Consider the following 21820-nt stretch of genomic DNA (forward strand, 5'->3'; position numbering starts at 1 on the left):
TTAATCATTAGAGAAATATACACTGAAACCACAATGAGATGCCAGGCTGCACCCACTACAATGGCTACAATTGAAAAAAACTGATGATGCCCTCACACACTTCCCACTGGAGTCTAAATTGGTGCAACCACTTTGGAAAACCAGTAGTAGCTACTGTAGCTGAACTTGACCTAGCAGTTCCACTCTTAGGTATATCCGTACAACAGAAATGAACCCACAGTGTTTGGCTGTTCTGAGATGAGCAAATGTGCAGAGAGGCATTCATTCTTGTTGCTGTCAAGAGGATGCTTCTCAGTAATCAAGATGTCACCTAAATCAGAGAAAGTGCCAGTAATTCTGAAACAGTCTCAGATCTTTCAGGTGTTTGGCCACAAGGAGTAATCAGTTCCTACCAGGATTCCTTCTACCTGGGGGTGGACCCAAGGGAGGTGTATACTGGGCAAACTTCTCGGCATTCACAGCACAGCCTGCCTCTTTCTTAATCTCACTCCTTCCACAGGAGCTGGTCCCAGGACCGAGTCCTCCTGAGCCGCAGTTACCAATTCAGGGAACCTCGTAACAGGGTGGAGAGGTTCTCATAAGCTTCCTGACATCTACAAGCACCTCCTGCTTTTCGACACCCACATCCTCAGAAACCCAAGGCTCCTGGAGCATCTGTTGTGTGGGGACTCTGGGGCAGCACCAGGGAAGTGGCAGGAATGCCGAGGAGGGCATCACATTGCTCTTTGTCTCCTCCATTCTACGTCCACTCACTGGTCTGGTATGATGAGCCCATCCTGCAGATGGGGCTAAAGGCACCAGAGCTCGCCTGATCCGCTGAACTACCATGATCTGGGAGAGAATAACTGGCACTGACATTCCTACCTGACAGTGTCATCTCTTTCATTCTCCACAGAAGCTCTATTTACTGTACTTAGGTACCATTATTATCCATAATAATATCCATTATTATACGAAGATACTGAGGCCAAGAGAGTTTAGGTAACTTGCCTGAAGTCAACCAGCCTGGAAGTAGTAGAGCTAGACCCACTTGCCATGCGCTGCCCTGGAGTTAGATCTCTTAACCAGGCCACTGACATTAGGTGCCTGGAAATTGCTCTCCTGGTCTGGTGATATCATTGGTGAGCCAGAGAGAGGTTAATGAGTAAACCTAAGTTAACTGAATGTATTCACTTCCTGGGGCTGCTGTAACTAAGTACCACAAACTGGGTGGCATACAACAACAGAAATTAATTGTTTCACAGTTCTAGAGGCCAGAAGTCTGAGCACAAGGTGCCTCACGCTCCCTCTGAAACCAGTAAGGGAGAGTCTCTCCTTGCCTCTTTCTCGCTTCTGGTGGTTGCTGGTAATCCATGGCTGTCCTTGGCTTGTAGATCGTCTTCCAGTCTCTGCCTCCATAGTCACATGGTGCCCCTTTCTGTATTTCTGTCTCTGTGTCTCTTCTAAGAACACCAGTCATAATGGATTAAGGGTCTACCCTGCTCAAGTATAACCTCATCTTAACTAATTACATCCGCAAGGCCCTATTGCCAAATAAGGTCACGTTCTGAGGTTCTAGGTGTTAGGACTTTAACATATCTTTGCGGCGGGGCGGGGTGGGGCACAGGCACAATTCAACCCATAAGATTCTGCTAGGGCTCTTTTGATTTCTTTAACCTTTAAAGATATATATTTTTTGATTTATTTATTCTACTTATTTTTGGCTGCATTGGGTCTTCGTTGCTGCACGCGGGCTTTTCTCTAGTAGCGGTGAGCGGGGGTTACTCTTCGTTGCTGTGCGCAGACTTCTCATTGTGGTGGCTTCTCTTGTTACGGAGCATGGGCTCTAGGTGCACGGGTTTCAGTAGCTGTGGAGCGCAGGCTCAGCAGTTGTGGCTCGTGGCCTCTAGAGCGCAGGCTCAGTAGTTGCGGCTCACGGGCTCTAGAGTGCAGCCTCAGTAGTTGTGGTGCATGGGCTTAGTTGCTCCGCGGCATGTGGGATCTTCCCGGACCAGGGCTCGAACCGGTGTCCCCTGCATTGGCAGGCAGATTCTTAACCACTGTGCCACCAGGGAAGTCCCTAACCTTTAAAGATTTTAAGCCTTCGTTTTACCTGGAAAAGTGAGTACCTTGCCTGGTCACAGGGCTAATAAGTGGTAGAAACAGGTCTTGACTTTAAAGCAAGCGCTCACTTGGCTCTACCTGCTCACTTTGCAAATGCCAACAGCCATCGCGGGGGAGTCTCATTGGGAAATTAAGGTAATAATGCCTGGTATTTATACATATAGGGGTTTACAGATTATAGAACACTTTCCTACTCAAAGCAAAAAGAAAGGAAGAAAAAGAGTTGTGTCCGTAATCACTTTCACATTGAAAGGCTACATCTTGAAAGAAATGTAAGAAGTCGTGAAACCATAGAGGCAAAAACATGTTTTTTTCCTGGGGGACTGTACTGCACTTTTTATCTGGTCAAAGGAAAACAGCTCTTTGCAGGTGAAAGCCCGCTTTTGTCAGGAAGTGTGCTTCCTCCAGAGCTGGGGGCCGGCTGGGTTGGCTGAAATAAGCCCTTCTGAAGGTAATCAGAAGGCTTTCTTCCCGTGAGCTCTTTCATTCTTGTGAGGTTTTATTCTCCTGTTCATTATCGGTAAACGCAGGGCTCCAGGTCCCCGGTATTATGCAAAAGTTTACCCCCAGGCTCGACTGTGTTACTAGGACTCCCAAGATTCCAAAAAGAATATGTAATTGTTTCTGGCACTAGGTAGCGGTAGCGTGAATGCCTGTCTCTGGGTTGCCTGATATCGGCTTTGCCTTCAGGCTTTTAATTGTCAGCATTCCACAGTCAGACGGGCAGCGATGGGGGTGTGCTAATTAGATCAGGTGCTTGATCTTGAAGTCTGTACCAGCGATGACTAGGTAGTCGTCTTCGGAACTTTTGAGCACTCCCTGTCTTTCTCCCAGTCTGCCCTGGAATGTAATTATCTTGTCAGACGAGAAGCTGCAGCGCACAGCTGAACGAGTGCTCGGCAGCAGTCACAGTGCGATAAGGGAAGACAAATGGCCCACCGTGCGTGACTGTTCTGAGACAAACAAATGCACAGAGAGGCATTGGAGAATGGAGGCTGAGAGAACAAAGGGCCTACACTGAGTATTTGTTCCTGAAGATACTTCAGATCTTCTCTTAATAAGATTACCCTGCCTTTTTAGAGGGATTGCAGCGCTTTGCTGGTGAATGCAAGTCCCAAGGCTTTGGAAAGCTTCTTTCAAAATGGGAAGGGACCTTGGGTTCAGTAGCTAGGAACCTATGTGCTCTGCAGACCAAAAGGCAGGTAATAAAACTTTGAAGGATGACTGGTAGTAGCACAGTGAAGGGGACCAGAAAATAGAAAGCAGGTGTCTAGGTGAGGACGGCTAAAGAGGTAATGGCCCTCGCTACTGCAAGGGTGGGGAGTGGGCTAGCAGCATCGGTGTCATCTGGAAGCTTGTGAGAGATGAAAAATCTCATTTTTAATTTTTTGAGGTAACGCCATACTCTTTTCCATAGTGGCTGCACCAATTTACATTCTCACCAACAGTGCACGAGAGTTCCCTCTTCTCCACCACCTTGCAACCCTTGTCATTTCTTGTCTTTCTGACGATAGCTATTTCTACCAGGTGTGAGGTAATATCTTACTGTCGTTTAGATTTGCATTTTCCTGATGATGAGTGATGTTCAGCATCTTTTCATGTGCCTGTTGGCCATCTGTAGGTCTTCTTTGGAAAAATGTCTATTCAGGTTCCCTGTCCATTTTAAAATCAGATTTTTTAAAAAACTGTTGAATTGTATGAGTTTTTTATATATTTCGGTTATTAACCCTTTATCTGGTTGCAAATATTTTCTCCTATTCTTTGGTTGCCTTTTCATTTTGTTGATGGTTTCCCTTGCTGTGCAGAGGTTTTTTAGTTTGATGTAGTCCCACTTATTCATTTTAACTTTTGTTGCCTTTGCCTTTGGAGTCAGATCCAAACAACTACTGCCAAGACTGATGTCAAGAGGAGCTTACCGCCTATGTTTTCTTCTAGGAGTTTTACAGTCTTAGGTTTTACATTTAAGTCTTTAATCCATTTTGAGTTAATTTTTGTGTATTGTGGAAGATAGTGGTCTAGTTTCATTCTTTCACACGTGGATGTCCAGTTTTCCCAGCACCGTTTATTGAAGAGATGGTCCTTTTCCCATTGTATATTCTTGCCTCCTTCATTAGAGATTGATTGACTACACATGAGTGGGTTTATTTCTATCATATGATCCAGCAATTCCACTTCTGGGTATTTATCCAAAGAAAATGAAAACACTAATTTGAAAAGATACATGCACTCCATGTTCATTGCAGCATTATTACAATAGCCAAGATATGGAAGCAACCTAAGGGCCCATCAATGGATGAATGGATAAAGAAGATATTGTAGGGGCTTCCCTGGTGGCACAGTGGTTGAGAGTCTGCCTGCCAGTGCGGGGGACATGGGTTCGAGCCCTGGTCTGGGAGGATCCCACATGCCGCGGAGCAGCTGGGCCCGTGAGCCACAGCTGCTGAGCCTGCGCGACTGGAGCCTGTGCTCTGCAATGAGAGAGGCCGCGATGGTGAGAGGCCCGCGCACCGCAATGAGGAGTGGCCCCCGCTTGCCATGACTGGAGAGGGCCCTTGCACAGAAACGAAGACCCAACACAGCCAAAAAAAAAAAAATAATAAATAAATAAATAAATAATAAAAGTGTTAAAAAAAAAAGAAGATATTGTATACATAAACAATGGAATATTACTCAGTGATGAAAAAGAAAGGAATCTTCCCATTTGCTACGTGAATGGACCTTGAGGGCATTATGCTAAGTTAAATAAGTCAGACAGAGAAAGACAAATACCATATGATTTCACTTACACATGGAATCTAAAAACAAACAAACTAATCAAATCAAAACAAAATAAACAAACAAAAAAGCCAAGTTCATAGATTCAGGGAACAGATTGGTGTTTGCCGGAGGTGGGGAGGTGAGGGTGGGGGAGGAAGTGTGAGTGAAATGAGTGAAGGAGTCAAAAGGTATAAACTTTCAGTTATAAAATACATAAGTCATGGAATGTAATGTACAGCATGGTAACTATAGTTAATAACACTGTGTTGCGTATTTGAAAGTTGCTAAGATAGTAAATTTAAAAGTTCCCATCACAAGAAAAAGATTTTGTAACAGTGTGATGACAGGCAGTAACTAGACTTATTGGGGTGATCACTTTGGGCTGTGTATACAAATATTGAATTGTTATGTTGTACAGCCAAAACTAACATAATGTTATATATCAATTATACCTCAATAAAAAAAAAGAAAAGAAAAAAATGCAAAATCTCAGGCCTCAGCCCAGACCTCCTAAATCAAAGTCTATATTTTAACAGACTCCCTGGGTGATTGGAGACACCAAGGGAGATTTTTAAAAATACTGATGCCTGGGTCTCAGCCCCCGAGATACTGATTTAATTGGATCAGGGTGTGACCTGGGCCTTGGGTTTTTTAGAAAGCTTCTTAGGTGATTCTAATGAGCGCCAAAGTTTAAGAATGTCTGGTACAGAATGACCTGTCCACACCATTCTTGTTGTCAGGAGGATGCTTCCAGGAATAGCTCTGGCAATTTGGAAAATAAAGGTGTTATGTTTTTAAAACTATACACCTGTAATGCATATGGGGTCCTCAGTTTGTCATACACCTGTGACATCTATTTTCTACTCAACAACAAAAGTGGTGTTTTCGAATGCCTTCTACCCATGGAATAGCACTATGCTTGCCTCCCTTGGCCTTCAAGACTGTGGGGTCTTGTTTTAGCCTACCTTTCCCACTCCATCCCCTTCTACCCCAGCTCACATCAGGCTGACAAACCTCTTTTCAGTTTGTCAAACACACTGAGCACTGAGTACTTTGCTACCTCAGGGCCTTTGCACATTCCTTCTCCTCTTGACTGCTCTTAACCTTCAGGTTGCTGCTTTTTTCATCACTTCTTAAAAAGGGTCTTCCCTGAAGATCCTATGGAAGTAAGGTCTCACACTCTCTTCTTCCATTATTGCCCATTGCTGTACACTCTTTTCCATTTTCTTAGTAATTCTTTCAGAGCTTTTAGTATGTGGCCCAAATATTGCATGAACATACTAAAACATAAAAAATTATCTGTTGTTTAGAAATTCAAATTTAATTGGACATCCTGTATTTTTACGTGCTAAATCTGGCAACCCTATAGAAGAAGTATGCCAACCCCTGAATTAGTGAATAAAATGTGCCCCAATTGTTCAAGCTCAACAAAATTTTCTGTTTCAAAAATTTTCTGTTTACTTTTTGAAGATTCAAGACTGTAAGGGCAACAAGATACTGAACTATGTTGTAACTAACAGTGGCCCCGTTGTAGCATAGTTTGAGCTCTTTCAGATAATGAGCCATAAAGTTAAAACATATAATACTCTCAAATTTCTCTTATGTGTGGGAGCTGTCAGTTTAACTTGTCCCTTGTGCCTTGATGTCCTCTGTAATTGTGTGAAAGGCTGTGCCATGTGGAGAATGCATGGGTACAGTTAAACTCTGCATGCTGGTCCAAGAAGGGGTGAGCTTCCTTTAATCATAGCTGTAATTTGGTCCAGCCTCACAGATACAGAGTGGCCACCTGCAGCCATAGGAAAGGCTTCAGGGGATAGATGGGTAACTGAGTCCCCTCACACTGTGGACCCTCCTAGGAAGGGAAGTGTATGTACACAGCTTTGAGCACTTTGCAGCACGGAGAAGAGCCTTTGAAGAAACTGAGTTTGTTCACAGATGTCAGAGTCCTCACCAGTAGGGCACTTTCAGGGATAAGAAAACGGGTACTAGAAATAATTTGTTGGTCCTATTAAAGATGTTGCATGAATGTATAAAAAAGTAACCAAGTACCATTGGAATATGTAAAAAAGTGACCTGGTAGGTAAAAGTGTAGTAACTGTGGGTGTTCTGGGGCTGCTAGGGGTGGGCAGCAAGTTTGCTTTTATTTTAAAACACACACCCTCTAAGTCTGGCAACCACAGATTCAGAATTCTGTAGAATGACCCTGATTTCATCTAATGCTATTCTTATTAATAAAAATGGTTGCTCGACATATAACTAAGTGCAACTTAATTTTTATGCCTTTTTAAGACTGTAAATATATAAACACATTCCAAAAATTTGAACATACTTAATATGTACAATCTGATACCAATTATGTTAAAACATGTAAATGCATGTAAAAACAAAAGAGAAGACATTCTAAAATGTCAAGAATGGTTAGCTGTGTCTGAGTAGTGAGTTTATGAGTGATCTTCATTTTTTTCATTGTGCTTTTCTGTATCCCCCTCTTTTTTTTTTTAATAATGTATTAATTTTATCATCAGAAAAAGAGTAATTTAATGTGTGGTTTTTCTTTTTTCTGTTTTGTTTTTTGGGTTTTTTTTCCCACACTCCCATGTTTTTGGTAGGAGAGTAACTGAGTAAGTGATAACAACCACTTTGGAAAGCAACTTGGATACACCCAGGGGGCTTGAGGATGCCACTCCCTTGTGACCCAGGGGCTTCACTTCCAGACATGGATCCTCAACAGAGAACATGCCTGCAAGGATGTTCATGGCTGCAACAATTGTAATGCTGCAGGACTGGAAATGATCTGAAGCCCTCAGGTACAAATGAACATGCTGCAGTAAATACACGTAATGCAATATGTATAGCAGTGGAACAGAGTAAACAAGAGCTCTAAGTGTTTCCACGGATAAGCCTCAAAAACGTAACTTTGAGCATCACAATGTAAATATACTTAATGCCACAGAACTATATACTTAACCTATAAAATGGTAAATTTTATGTTGTGTATATTTTACCATAATTAAAATGAAAAACCCAAAACATAACATTGAGTCAAAAAGCAAATTGTAGAAATAATATATACAGCATGAAATTAAACTTGTGAGCCCAAACTATGTAATTAGTTATGGGTAGACATAGGTTTTAATGTTTCACATAATAAACATGGGAATGATAAACACTAAGTTCAGGATACTGGTTACTTCTATGGAAGGAAAGAGGGAGGTGGGCAGTTACACAGCAGGCAACTGGATCTGAAATGTTTTATTTCTGTAAAATATCGGAAGCAAATATAGTGGCAAAATGTTAAGATTGGAGAAAGCTGGGCAGGAGGTATGTGGGTGCTCACTGTGTTACTCTAGTTTTCCATGTGCTTGAACGGTATCATCATAAGAGGCCTACAGCCTGGGTCAGACCATGTGTCCGCTCTTCCCCCTTTGGCCGAAACCTCGATAGCGGTCACCTTAGAGACTAGCTATTTTTGGTGGGTTGGCCAATGGCATAAGCTCCCTAACTCTGGGACCCCTTCTTACCGCTCAGGGCTTAAATATCACACAAGGCAGAATCCAGATGTGTCTCTTTTCAAGTCCACACAGATTCAAATTGCTCTATTTGTCTAAGTTAACAGCAACAGTAAGTAAAATCCGGTGTTTACTGGCCTTGAAGGACTCTGCCGTTTGCAGGGAAGGCTCTGCTGCTCCCGTGGGCTCTGTGCTCTCACTGTTCAGTGATTTTCAAAAGTCGGCTACTTTGTGAAAAGGCTGCTTCTCTGCTGGCCTAGTGGTTAGGAATGGGCCTGCTCTTTCACTGCAGAAACTCAAGTTCAATTGTGACTCAACTCAGTGTTTGGGGCTGTTGACTCAACTCAGTGTTTGGGGCTGTTGACTCAAACTGTCTGGGCTCAAATCCTGGCTCTCACATGCAACTTGCTTTTGGATTTTTGGGGGCGCCGAAAAGGAGATTAAATGATAAAGTGAGTTAAAATAGTTAACCCCAGCTGCCACCTAACAAGCCCTCAGCAAACCTTCCCTATTATTCTCATGGTCATAGTTGCTGATTCTCTCTGGCCCTCAGTTTCCACCTCTATAAAGTGAAGGGCCAGCACTATGATACCCTCAGCATCGAAGGTAGTTTGAAGATTGCCAATTAATTTGCTGCCCCTTCTAATAAAAATGGTGAATAGAAAAGAGTAAAAACATTGACAGATGTGAAAACTCTGGCCCCTCAGTAAAACTCTGCCTTGGGGTCTCTAGAACACAACCTCTAAAATGTGTTCTTTAGGTAAATCATTGGCCTACAAGTCTGCTAATGCTCTTGAGGCAGACGCTGTGTCTTCTTCTCTCTAGTCACCAACCCTGGCCTGGGTCATGGATGTTTGATAAATGAATGAACGAATGAAGACTATGGTCAATAGCACCCTGGTTCTAATGATGTTAGACATTCTGGGTATTATGTAAATCTTGAAATATTTAGGCCTAGTACTGATGAAATCCCATTTTATATTTCTACATGGGTTGGCCTAAGAAGGCATCTCATTAAGACCCTGACTATAAATCTGTATCTTTTTTTCTGTGTCTGGGTGTTTATTTTCTGGATTATGAGTCCTTGTGTTCTTTAGAAGAAAAGTACTCTGTGTAACCTAGGGGGTAACTACTGATGATTTTTCATGTTTATGGTTTATTAATTAGTCTGGAAAATACTTCCAACCACTTTGCCCTGATAATCTGAGGACACGAGTTTTTTCCCCAAAATCTCCGTCTCTGAGAGGTGTTTTTATTAATGAGGAAAGTGCAGGCAGCTGGCTCTCCTTGGTCTTTATTCCCAGATACCAGCGAATAAAGAGAAATCAAAATCCTTTTCCATTACACTTGAATTGAGAGCAATTTATTAACTCCACGGACGTTTCTCATAATCCAGAAGTTCTCTTTTTAATTCCTACATGATTTTATTTTCATTAAAAGCATAAATTTGGAATCCCCATAATTACAGGATGGGGGTCATAGATAAAGAACAATTTTTTAGACCGTGCCCTAAAATTAGCTATATTACAGCTAGCTATACTTTATCCGTGTGTAAACCATTGGAATTTATGGTGATTTGCGCCCCCTCCAGGTCCAGAATCATTGACTACCAAAGCTGGAGGTCGTCCACTCCAGTCCTTTTATTCAGTAAAAACCGATCCCAGAGATAAAGGGATTTTCATTGGAAAAAAATTGTTTTGGTCTTTTCCAACTGTAAACATTATAAAGCAAAACAATAATAGAACAGGCTAACAAATAGCAAAAGGGTCCAATATTTGTTTTATCTCCCTCCCTAATTTCTCTGCCTCCTTTCAGTTCCCTCGCTATGGTGAAAAGCTCAAAAGATAAGGAAAAAGAGGAAAGAAAGGGTGAAATAAAAACTGGGTTTTTGATTCCTGAAAAATTGAAACTTGTATATGGTAGACAATGTCAGAAGCCACACTTCTGAAACATCAGGCTCATAGCATATTGCAGCAGCCTTTGTGTTTGTTTTTAGATTAATGACCATCAAGTGGTTAATCACTCAGGTTTTCCTTTTACAGACTAGGAAGAAGGCTCTGGAGCTTATCCAACAGGGTGATCCCAAGGCTGATGGCAGAGTGTTCCTTTCCTCTCTCGTGCCAACTGGATCCAAGTGGAGAAGAAACAGCCAAGGCTGCAGGTGACCATAACGGTAGGTCAGGCTCCCCCACCTGCTCTTGGACATGGGCTCCCTTGACCTTGACAGGCATTTGTCACACAAAACTCCGAATCCCTATTTAGAAACTTTGAACCCATTTGAGAAAAAAATGAAGTGCTTGCATTGCAGTTTTTTTTTTTAATTCATTCAACAAATATTTACTGAGAATCTACTTTGTATTGAGAATTGGCCTAAACAGAAAGATGAGCGAGACCCACCATGCTCTTTACAGAGTTAATAATAGAAGGTTTTTTACCTCCAGAGGGGAGGGCCTTTTGGTTGGTAGAACAACCTGCTTGGGCCCCTGTCCCCATGCTTTAGACACATCATTCTGTCCTAATAACCACAGGGACATCAATTAGTGGCCACAGATGTTAGTGAAGTATCTTTTACCAATACATCTTGTTTACTTTCTAAGTGGTGTTTCAACATTACATCATAAACACCAGGTCATACAATTATTATATATATATATAATAACAATTAACGTCATAAAACTCATCTTTTCCAGCCAGAGGTAGACATTTTGAAAGATAATGGGATATTTCAAAGTCTTGCAAATAATCCCAGGTGATTAATAATAGGATTTGACTATGTAGTAAAAAATGCTAATTTAATTGCTTTTCTCTCAGTCTCTCATTAGGAAGGAAAGACTAGTCAAATTAGACAGTTGGGGCTTAGTAGCCTGATACTAAACTGATGTAAATTAACAGTAAATATTTGAAAACAACAGAGGAGACAAAAAAATTTTTTTTAAGCTTGGGTAATTGAATCCTGATTCAAAATGGTATTTAGCAGTTGAATGTAATATACTACCTACTGCTCAGTCTATTATCTATCATTATCTTTTGAACCCTGTAATTGGACAAACAGGAAACTATCCATAATAATAAGTTTGTTCAAAAGCATCTGTTTGCTGGAGTCTGGGGCACACACTGCAGTCATATTGAACAGGAGGCAAAACTGCTCACTGTAGCCTTTCCATTGTTTGTTCATCTCTGTTACCACAAAGTACGGCAACATACACACGTGGGCAGTCCAAGGCATCTTACCAAAATTATTTTAAAAAATAGTCATTTTTTCTTGCATTCCATGAACGGGAAACATAACTCTTTATTTGCTGCAAGATGGGCACCATTGAACCTGACCTAGCTCCTGCCCCGGATGTGTGCACATAACTGTGCTTAACACAGAACTGGGGCAAACAGTTTGCCTCCTGGAATTTCCATTAGATCCAACCACTTAGTTGCTTTATCTATCCTATCACTGGTTTTATTTTTCCGTGATTGTCTGGTTGTTATGCTGCCTCTATCACAGCTATCCAAACATCAGGTCACATAGGGCTCCTGCACACATAGGGCTCCTTCTAAGAGATTTAAATGGAAAGGCAACCTAAGCCATTATTGGCCTATTTTCAGTTTCCATTATCAATAAAACAAGAAACCAGCATTTTCATGCTGTGCAAAAGCTTCAGGGAAGTGCAATGCTGCTGTCATTATCCTTAGACCAGGCTGCCGCCTACCCCCACTAATGCAGAGGAAATGATGAGTCCATCAGAATAAAAATAAAATAATGAAAGGATCAGAGTCGCAGAGTGGGCGGCTGACCTGGTCCACTGCGTGGCTCCCTGCAAATGTCCCTTTGAATTTAGTGGAGCCTAGATGGTAAAAACCGCAGATCACAACGGAACACAAATTCACCTCATAATGAGATTAGTAGGCAGGCAAAATAAATGTCCTGCTGTTACGTTAGAGGCAGGCTCTAATCTGGTGTTTTCCTTGGAAATGATCATTTCCTTTGCAACAGGGAACCGTGGATGCAACCTGTTTAAATCCGACAGATTCTGTTTTGCCACAGAGCTATTTTTCACCTTGCTCTGTCTTTTTAATAGCAATTTTGAGGAGGCATTTAAATGAGTTGTGTCTTAACGTCTATTACCAAAGTGAGTTATGGGTGTCTCTGTTCATGATCATCAATCGTGTTTCCCAGATCCCCCTTTTAAGAAAACTTTGTGCAACTCCTCCTCCCCTTTCTAAACAGGAGCCTTGCTTTGGAGGAGGTGTGGTGACCCCCAGGGTCCTCTCACTCTAGCCTTACGAATCAAAGGCAGAATAGACTCACTATTGTATTTGGGGTACTTTTAAAAAATCTTTACTGCAACTCTACTACTTAAAACCACTGGAAACAAGTATCACATACTAAAAAGCCTTAAGAAAATGCCTAGATCAGGTGAACCCACATGGTCTCTGAGTAGAACAAAGCCCTCGAGTATGTAGCTTGATTGCAAGGGACTTCCTTGGTTTTCAGCAGAAGGCAATCTCACCTGGAGTACAATACCCTCCTCTCATTAAAAATGCAAGATAGGATCTCCTCCTGGATCCTTTCTACAGAACCTGATGCAAGTTCATGGATTGTACTGTCCTGAGCAGTGAGTGGCATTTAATCAAAGCCTTCTGTGAAATAATCTCAGTGTTTCCTGAGCCCTGTAAATTCACCAAGCGAGTTAAGAGGTCCTTTCAAAAGGAATGGGAGATCAGACTTTGAATTTAGGAGTATTTGAAGCTTCTGCATAGAAGGTACAGACAATTTAACGGACACATATTTTCTCAACATTTTCTAGGACTCAGGCTAGAGATTCCTCCTCTGTGAAACTGCCCATTAGGAATAATAGATCATTTGCTAGTACTCCAATGCATGGCATTTTGACATATTGTTTTTCTGAGGCTGGAAAGAAGCCACAGAAAACTTTTGCACTTGTAATATGTGTTTTACCGTGTGTGCAGTGATTTATGAACATTTTTTTCATCTAACGAAACAATTTCCTTTCTGCCATTGGTGCTTTCCATTCAAAAACTTGAACTGCAAATCCAACTACTTTAAGGGAGAAATTATTTTTTGGCCCAGGGTTTAACAAGTTTTTTTCTTTCAACTTTTCACTTCTCAATAGTTTGAGTTGTATCTCTACTTGTGTATTTTCTATGTATCGAATTTGCAAATGTCAGAGATTTAAGTCAAGTCTCCTCCCATTCTCATAATTTTCTCTGCTCACCGTTAACTCTCCTCATCAGATGAAAGAGCTCAAGGGAAGATAGATTGATTTTCCGTTAGATAGGTCGTCCTATGTTTATTGGTACTCTCTTCCAACTTTTCATTTCCATAATGTTTCTTCCTTATCCCACCATATCTGTCCTCCACTCTCTGCCGCACCTCTGTGTTTATAATTTAAATTGCAAACAGTAACTGAATCTACTTTGCCAGCGTCCAGTATATCTGGTACATGTTCATGATTACCTATTGGCCTCCCATGTATTCAATTCAGAGTTAAAGTTTCATGTCCAATAATCTCCCTGAAGGAATTTCCCAAATCATGTTTGCTTACCTCATACAAATGAACTTGTTCTTGGGTTACAGCAAAGATCAATAACACGTTATTTTGCACCAGTTTATCAATGAGTTGTCCAATTGTTGGATATTCCTAAAATTTAACACAAAGATTTTAAGTATCTTCTTAACAAAAGTATGTAAAATAAAGGAATATTTCTTTCAAAGATATCTTACTGAGTTTGGCATTTTCAATTCCCACAGGCATTATTGTGTCTATCACTCCAAGTAAACAAATACACAATTAGCATTATTTTCTTAATTGGTTTAGTAATTGTTTCCTAGATATTGTAAATCGATTTAATTCCTTAGAGTCAGTGCCTGACAACGTGGTGTATAATGCTCTGTCACTTCCAAGGAGATCACTAAATTTATTTAAAGACTTACAGTGTGTCATCTTTTCAAGGGTAGAGATACATGTCTTTTTCTAAGTGCCACCTGCCTGCAGGCAAGTATCGGAGGGAATGTTACAATTGAGAGAGGGGCCATGAGCATGATGAATGAGACCAAGGTGACTCTTGCAGTTCTGAAACTCCGACTGGAATTGGATGGGGCGGGATGAGGGTTGAGGAAGGACCAACCTGCTGAGGAAGGACACACTGCCACTCCTAAATCCCTCTGACTTGAGAAATTCCTGTACCAGTTCTCCAGTTTGGTCTTACTGCCTTTTTTGATGTCACCAATTGGTTTTATGGGATGCTGCAATATTTTTACAGGGCAATTGAAAAGCCATTGTATTCAATTTACTTCTGTTCCATTGAGGCATTCATTCCTGAGTGATACAAGTACTTTAAAATATAAAGTCATTAATTATCATATTTGCAGATGACCTTTACTTTCCAAGCCTGGAAAACCTGGAGCACATTTGCCTGGCGTATGACTCCAAATGTGAATAATGTGCAAAAAAAAACCTCAAATGAGGGAGTGGCCTGCAAACAAGGGAACTAAGAATACCATGTTGGTTATGACCGCAGTCAGCCAAAGTGCAGGAACACTGACGAATAAGCCTTCTTGCACACGAATGTGGTGTGTTCATATATTCTCAGCACTCCCGGAATATTTTTGTCTTCAGCCACAAAATTAAAGTTGAGGGAAAAGTATAGTTTTGCCTGAGATAGGTCAATTACCCAACTGCAAATCTGGCTGTGTAATGCGTGCTTTCTATCCCATTTGGATTTTTATTAGTGGATATTAGCAGAATCCAGATACTATCTATAAAGCTTTCTGAGTCTGACATTCTCAGTCTCCTCTGTGTTTCAATTGCCCACACATTAAGTATCCTTCAACCTTAAGCCTGAAGTCCTCCAATGCTGGTCCCTCCTTATCTCCATATGTTCTCTGAACTTTCAACTGCTGTGCCTGTGTAGCCAGGATGGCACCACGTAGCCAGGATGGCACCACGTAGCCCTCCATAGGTGGGTGAATATGGCTTTCTATTTGATCCAGATCTATTGGTTTAATTCCCACAACTATATTCTAAGTTCCTCAAGGCCAGGGATCATGTCCTGTTATTTTGTGGCCCCAGGAGCCTGGCCCAGTGTTGAGAGCATAGAAAGTGCTCAGAGGACCCCGGGGGCTATGTTGCAGGCAGGGAAATAGCCCACGGCTCTGTGCATTGAAGCGACTTACTCAATAAGAATCACTGGAACATGTATTAGAGGAGAAGGTCATATTAGGCAACAGGCAGTATTTGCTTCTGTGATCCTGCTTTGTCTGAGATGTCTATTATGGGACATTTGAATAGTTGCAAGAAAAAAGTAACAAAAAAGGGATCCACTTCTCACAGTTTATTACCCCTCATTGGCTAAAAGACAAAATGTGGCTACCCTCACTAATCCTGTAATACGGAAGGACAACCGATACAATTAAAAATATATAAATTTGGTGAACACTATTGATCAAAAGTTAGGTAGAAACAGCCATGTTGAAGTTTAGAAATTTAGGTCAAGAAATGAGAGCAGATAATTCATGAACCATTAGATTTTTTAAAACTAATTGCCAGCACTGTAGTAAGAATTTCTGTACATTATCTCACTAAATCCTGTTTTTAGAGGATAGTTTTTCCAATCTGATATTAGAATCCTGGGTTCTCTTCCCTCTTTCTTTCTCTCCCCTACACACACTTCTACAGCATTGTCACTTTAAAAAGTCACTTAAATTCTCTGTACCATTTTTTTCCCCAAGTGTTAAATTGGGATAATATGACCTTTCCAGGTTGCTGCTTCATAACTCAATTCTATTTTAGTGTGTTCCAGGCACTGTGCTGTCAGCAAATAGAGATAATAAACCAGTTCTGGTACTGAGGATGTATGTTAAAGACAGACAGAAACCAACAAGCACATTTCCGTATGGCGATGGCCAAGAAGCCATCTATGTATAAGAGCCAGGGGAGACGTAATCGCTTTGGGGCCCAGCGGAGGTCAAACAGGGCCCTCCCCGTCCCCGGAGCAGTCATGATCGAGCTGGGTTTTAAAAGATCAGTAAGAGTTTCTCAGCAGCCTTGGAGGAAAGGGCATTCCAGACAGAGGGAATGACACGTGCACCAGCGTGGCAGCCTGATGGTCTGTTCAAGGGAAACAATTAGACACATAGGGTTCTGCTGAGGATCAAATGAGATCATGTACATCAAAAGAGCTCTGAAATTTTTACCCTGTTTTACAAAAGTCAAGTTTTTTTTTTTTCTTTGAATGTCACGAGCATTTTTTAAATGACAAAAATAAGCCAAATTTAATAAGCACCAGCCAAGCAGCACCTGACTAGTGGTTTCCCAGGGAGCCCCAGGGTCCAGGAAAACATGGAATTATTGAGGCAGCATGACTCTGGGACCATCATTTAAAACAACTCCTAGGTGACTACTGCTCTGGTCTGAGCCTTCCTTTCCAGGGCTATGGTTCAAACAGAATGAGCTGACTGTATTACATTTTGCTGGCCTCGGGCTCTTTGAAAAATTGGGGAGGTTCTGGGATCATTCGTACTATAGCAAATCTGAACGTATCACACATCCCCACCACCCATCTGTGCTCTTGAGGGAACCTCTAAGGGCGATGAGGATTGAGAAAGGCCAATGTGTTAATCTCAAATCGGAAAATGTGCACTGCTTCTACCAAGGGTGGGTTACTCTGCTATGTGTTACAGCAATTGCTCCATTCGCCTACTTGTAGCCCTGAAAACAGTGTAGAGTGTAGGTTACACACCAAGACTGTTGACATGGAGTATTCATTCTTGCTGTCCAAGTGACAGAGCCCATCGTTAGGAATGACGATGCCTGCCAGTTTGCTGTCCATTCCAAAATGAGAATCGGCATCACTCACAAAGACCAGGAGATGGAGGGAGTCGTTACGCCAGCCAATTTTTTCCTACAGTGAGAAAGAAGCATTTGGCTTGTATGGGAGAGAGGCAGACGTGGATACCTCCCATACGAGGTGAGAGTGGATCAGTTATGCTTGGACACATTCAGATTATTAAAATATATATTGCTGCTCAATCTATTTTAGACTATTTCATCTATTGTGAGTTGGTAATATTAACATATTAAAAACATGAAATTCTGTGACCTTTGTTTTATCCTGGATTACATTTTCAGATGATTTATGCTTCAGAAAAAAATGGTTCCACTACAATCAGTAACCAGTTGATCTTGACATTTACACAGTTAATTATTTTTACTGTCCAGTTTTCAATTTACCAGAAAAATGACAGAAGGGAGTGAGGGAGGTCATAGATTATCCCAAATCCAAGCTGAAGCAGAGCTAGTAAGAATGCAATACAGAATGGACCCGAAGTAAGCCTGTTTTATTAAAATTTCACCCAACCTGTAGGCACTTATTTCTCTTTCTACTGATATCATCCAAAAATTATAAACGTAATACAAGGATAAAAACTGCTTATCAAAGTATGACTGCAGAGTACTGCTAATTAAGATGGTCTGTTTTCTGTTTCTTTGCAGAGCTCTCCCCTTTAATTAAGATTAGTCAAGGAACTAGTTGGACAGAAGCTCATCGTAGCTGCCCCATGGTACCTTATCTTTTTCCTTCCTTCCTTAATTCTTTGGCCCTCCCACGTTCTAGGACCTTCGGCCCTATCTGTTTCCTGATATTTTCCATGAAGACTGTCATCTGAAGACAGGGGAATCGTTCCCATGGATATGGGTCTGATTGTCAAGGAGGAGAGGTATTCTTGCATTGTTGTAGAGACACTGTGGCTTCTGATGCTTATTTTGTTGTTCGAAACAATAGATGTCTGATCATGTGTAGACGTTTATTCTGAATCAGAACATTTTTACTTTTTTTCGTTAATTGCGTCTTAGTTTTTTTTTTTTTCACCATGGTTAATTCAAAAACTAATGAATATGATCTGGATCTTTGAAAATTAATCATACATGACTATTCTTTTAACCAATTTTTCCCAACAGTACTACAATGTTATTAGACTATTTGAATATTAGGCATAAAAAATTGTCCCCGTTTCAACATGATGGAATTAAAAAACGTACAAAAATTTTAAGTATCTGTTGTAGAAATACGGTGATTAAAGGAAAGATAAAGTTAGCTAAGCTTTTCAAAGGAGATTTGTTCACAAGAGATGAAATTTGTGTTAACAGAATGAAACACTGCTCCCCTCAGCATACCTTACATACAGCAGCTTGCATAATTGCATCAAATCCACCTTCTGGGGTGTCAATATTAGCAGAAATTTTCTGATTCTTCACAATTTCATTGAATCTTTCTGCATCATTTGTCAACGGCAAAATGTGCTTGAATCCAAATGTAGGTAAACAAATGTATGGAATACTACTGCAAAAGGAAGATGTAAAATATTCTTGATGAAATATGATACAACACACAAGGAATGGTTTAATAGCCTAACAGCATTTCCTTCAATGAAGATGCATTTTTCTAAAGTGCCCGACTCCGTAACTTGGCTGCGAGTTTCACTGTTAAGGTTGTTTTCATCATCTCCCACCCAGCCCTTCCAAATTGGCCACATTAGCTAACACTTAGAGCTTGCTGTGTGGCTTGCATTGGTTCAAACACAGAAAACAGATAATCAGGTGATCAGACTCCCCGTGTGTGTTTGTGTGTGTGTGTGTGTGTGTGTAATCACTACCTTCTATTGCCGCTCAACCAAAATCCACCATTAAGTTTACATGATGACAACAATTCCTTTGTATTTTGATAGCTTAAACTGTCATCAAGGATGAGTCACCCTGTAGCAAGACTGAGAGAGGAACCTGTCTTCTTCGTCCTCTGCTCAGTCCTGCCTGCCCAGGGCCTGAAAATCAAAGCAAGGCTCTTGATTCTAAAGCCCAACTTTATTGTGATAGAACAGACTATTGTGGACAAGCCTGGGGTAAAACCACCACTAAAAACAGTTTATCTGTGAGGAAAATGCCATGTTAGGATGAGATCTGCCCTAAAGACATCACGTTAGAACAGAAATTGCTAATCCTGAATCAGCCACATTTTATTCTGAAAGCCAGCTAGTAGCTGTGCATGAGACTTTGGGCAAGTTACTCAACCCTTCTGAGCTTTAGGTTTTCCTTTGTAAACTAGAGATAATAACATAGAGCAGAGATCCTCAAAGTGTGGTCCCTGGACCAGCCACATGAGCATCACATGGGAACTTGTTATAAATGCAAAATCTGGGGTATGACTGGATCCAGACCTGCTGAATCAGAAATGTTAGGTGTGGGCTCAGAGACCTGTGTTGAGCCAAGTCTTCCTGATGCATTCCAAAGTTTGAGAAACATGGGTGTAGAAGCACAGAGACAAAAAGGAGTAGCCCCCAGTGAGGCTGTGGTGTGCTTCCGAGGAGAGCTGGTTGACTTAGGTGAGCATGTTTGCAAGTTCAACAGCCTGTCTTGTCAGCATACAAGGAGCTGATGCATCTTTGAGGAGTAGGCTCTTTTTCACCATATTCATCTGCCTGAGGTATACAGTCATTTCTCATTATTTACAGATTCCATATCTTTGAAAATTCATATAGCTAAAATGTATTTTAACCTCCAAATCAATCCTTTCAGTACTTTCTCTATCATCCGTGTACATGCACAGCGTGACAAAAAAGTTGAGTCGGGCTTTCCTGGTGGCGCAGTGGTTAAGAATCCGCCTGCCAATGCAGGGCACACGGGTTCGAACCCTGGTCCGGGAAAATCCCACATGTCGCGGAACAACCAAGCCCGTGTGCCACAACTACTGAGCCTGCGCTCTAGAGCCCACGGGGCACAGCTACTGAGGCCCATGCACCTGGAGCCCGTGCTCCGCAACAAGAGAAGCCACCACAATGAGAAGCCCGCGCACCGCAAGGAAGAGTAGCGCCTGCTCGCCGCAACTAGAGAAAGCCCGCGCGCAGCAACGAAGACCCAATACAGCCAAAAAAAAAAAAAAGTTGAGTCGCCTGATATGATACGTATGTTTCCAGCTGAGGTCAAATAAGACTGCCTTCTTGTTCCAGCTCTCATACTGTAAACAAATGTCCTTTTTGTGGTCTATCTGGTGCCATGGGGTTTTTTTTTACGTTTTTGTGCTTTTTGGGTGATTTTGCTGTTTAGAGTGGCCCTCAAGTGTAGTGCTGAAGTGCTGTCTGGTATTCCTAAGTGCAGGAAGACTGTGATGTCTTATGGGGAAAATACACGTGTTAGCTAAACTTTATTCTGGCATGAGTTATAGTGCTGTTGGCTGTGATTTCAACATTAATAAATCAACAATGTATATTAAATAAGATGTCTTTAAACAGAAACACACAGAAAACAAAGTTATGTATTGTTCAGTTGGTGAAATGTGACCAGAGACTCGCAGGAACCTAACCCTGTGTCTCCCCTAGGAGAAATGCTCAGCATTCTCTAATGCAGTTGTTGAGGAGAATTTACAGAACAAGACTTCCGTAAATGATGAGAATCAACCATATATATATATAAGTCAGAATGACTATGGATTTGTTTACACTGAAAAATGAAGCTCTGCCAGAACCAGAATGCTGGTGTCTGCAAGGATAATCATTTACTTCCTGTCAGTAGACTTTCACAAAAAGTAGGTCATAATCTGATGGGTCCTCAGACTTCAGAACAAGGGGGTGTTAAAGGTGCCCAGCACTGAATGGTACAGTCTGAGATGTCCCATTTTCTTAATGGGGTATTTTTTTATTTTCTAATGATTTTAAGAGCTCTATCTCTAAATAGTATTAAACTTTTGTCTTTGTAGTTTGTTTTTAAATTTTGTTTACAGTGTTTTTGGATATATACCTTAAAACTTTTTATGTAGTCGATTTTTTCCCACCTTCAAATATGAATGTATTTTGAAATGTGAAATGAGGAATTAAGAAAAAAGTTAACCTATTAAATGATAATAATGTAGCATTTGTCCTAATTGCTCCTGTAGTATTTAAAGCAGCTACAGGGTAGAAGAAAATGCATTAGATTTAGAATAAAAAGACTAACTAGTTATCTATCTTTGGGCAAGTTACTTACCCCAGACCTCAGTGTCCTCATCTATAAAATGAGGGTGATAATAATAGTTACTTCACAAGGTTGTTGTAAAAATTACATAAAAAGTATTTTATAAAAGGTATGTAACTGTGTGAAGTATACCATTGTCCCTGGAGCCCAACTAGTCTTGGAAATTTTTTGTTTAATCTTTTATTTGGCGGTGTTGGTTCACACTGTACCAAAATGGCATTTGAGCATCTTCTGGAGCCAGAGAACTAGTATTCCTATCTTTTGGTAAGAAATTTGCATCCTTGTTGGTTAGAATTATTTGCTATGTAGTTCTTACTAGAACTCTAATCTTTTGGAAAGGGGAATACATTTATTTAATTCAATAAACATATTCATGTGCTGGGAGATGAATGTAGCTAAAGCAAAGCAGAATGTCAGAGCTGGGTCACACCAGAAAAT

The 21820-nt window shown here is 41.0% G+C and overlaps 1 protein-coding gene across 3 annotated transcripts in view; it reads right to left on the reverse strand.

Annotated features, from left to right (window-relative positions):
* Positions 1-21820, reverse strand: part of ITGB6 (integrin subunit beta 6) — a 71825-nt gene that overhangs the window by 39764 nt on the left and 10241 nt on the right. For all 3 annotated transcript variants that reach the window (XM_061184438.1, XM_061184429.1, XM_061184447.1), the window contains 3 exons: positions 18557-18722; positions 17124-17285; positions 13928-14023 (listed from right to left, as the gene is read on the reverse strand). In XM_061184438.1, the coding sequence (XP_061040421.1) occupies positions 13928-14023; positions 17124-17285; positions 18557-18722 (424 nt within the window). The remainder of the gene's footprint in view (positions 1-13927; positions 14024-17123; positions 17286-18556; positions 18723-21820) is intronic.

Source organism: Eubalaena glacialis, chromosome 1, assembly GCF_028564815.1.
Source record: "Eubalaena glacialis isolate mEubGla1 chromosome 1, mEubGla1.1.hap2.+ XY, whole genome shotgun sequence".
NCBI lineage: Eukaryota > Metazoa > Chordata > Mammalia > Artiodactyla > Balaenidae > Eubalaena > Eubalaena glacialis.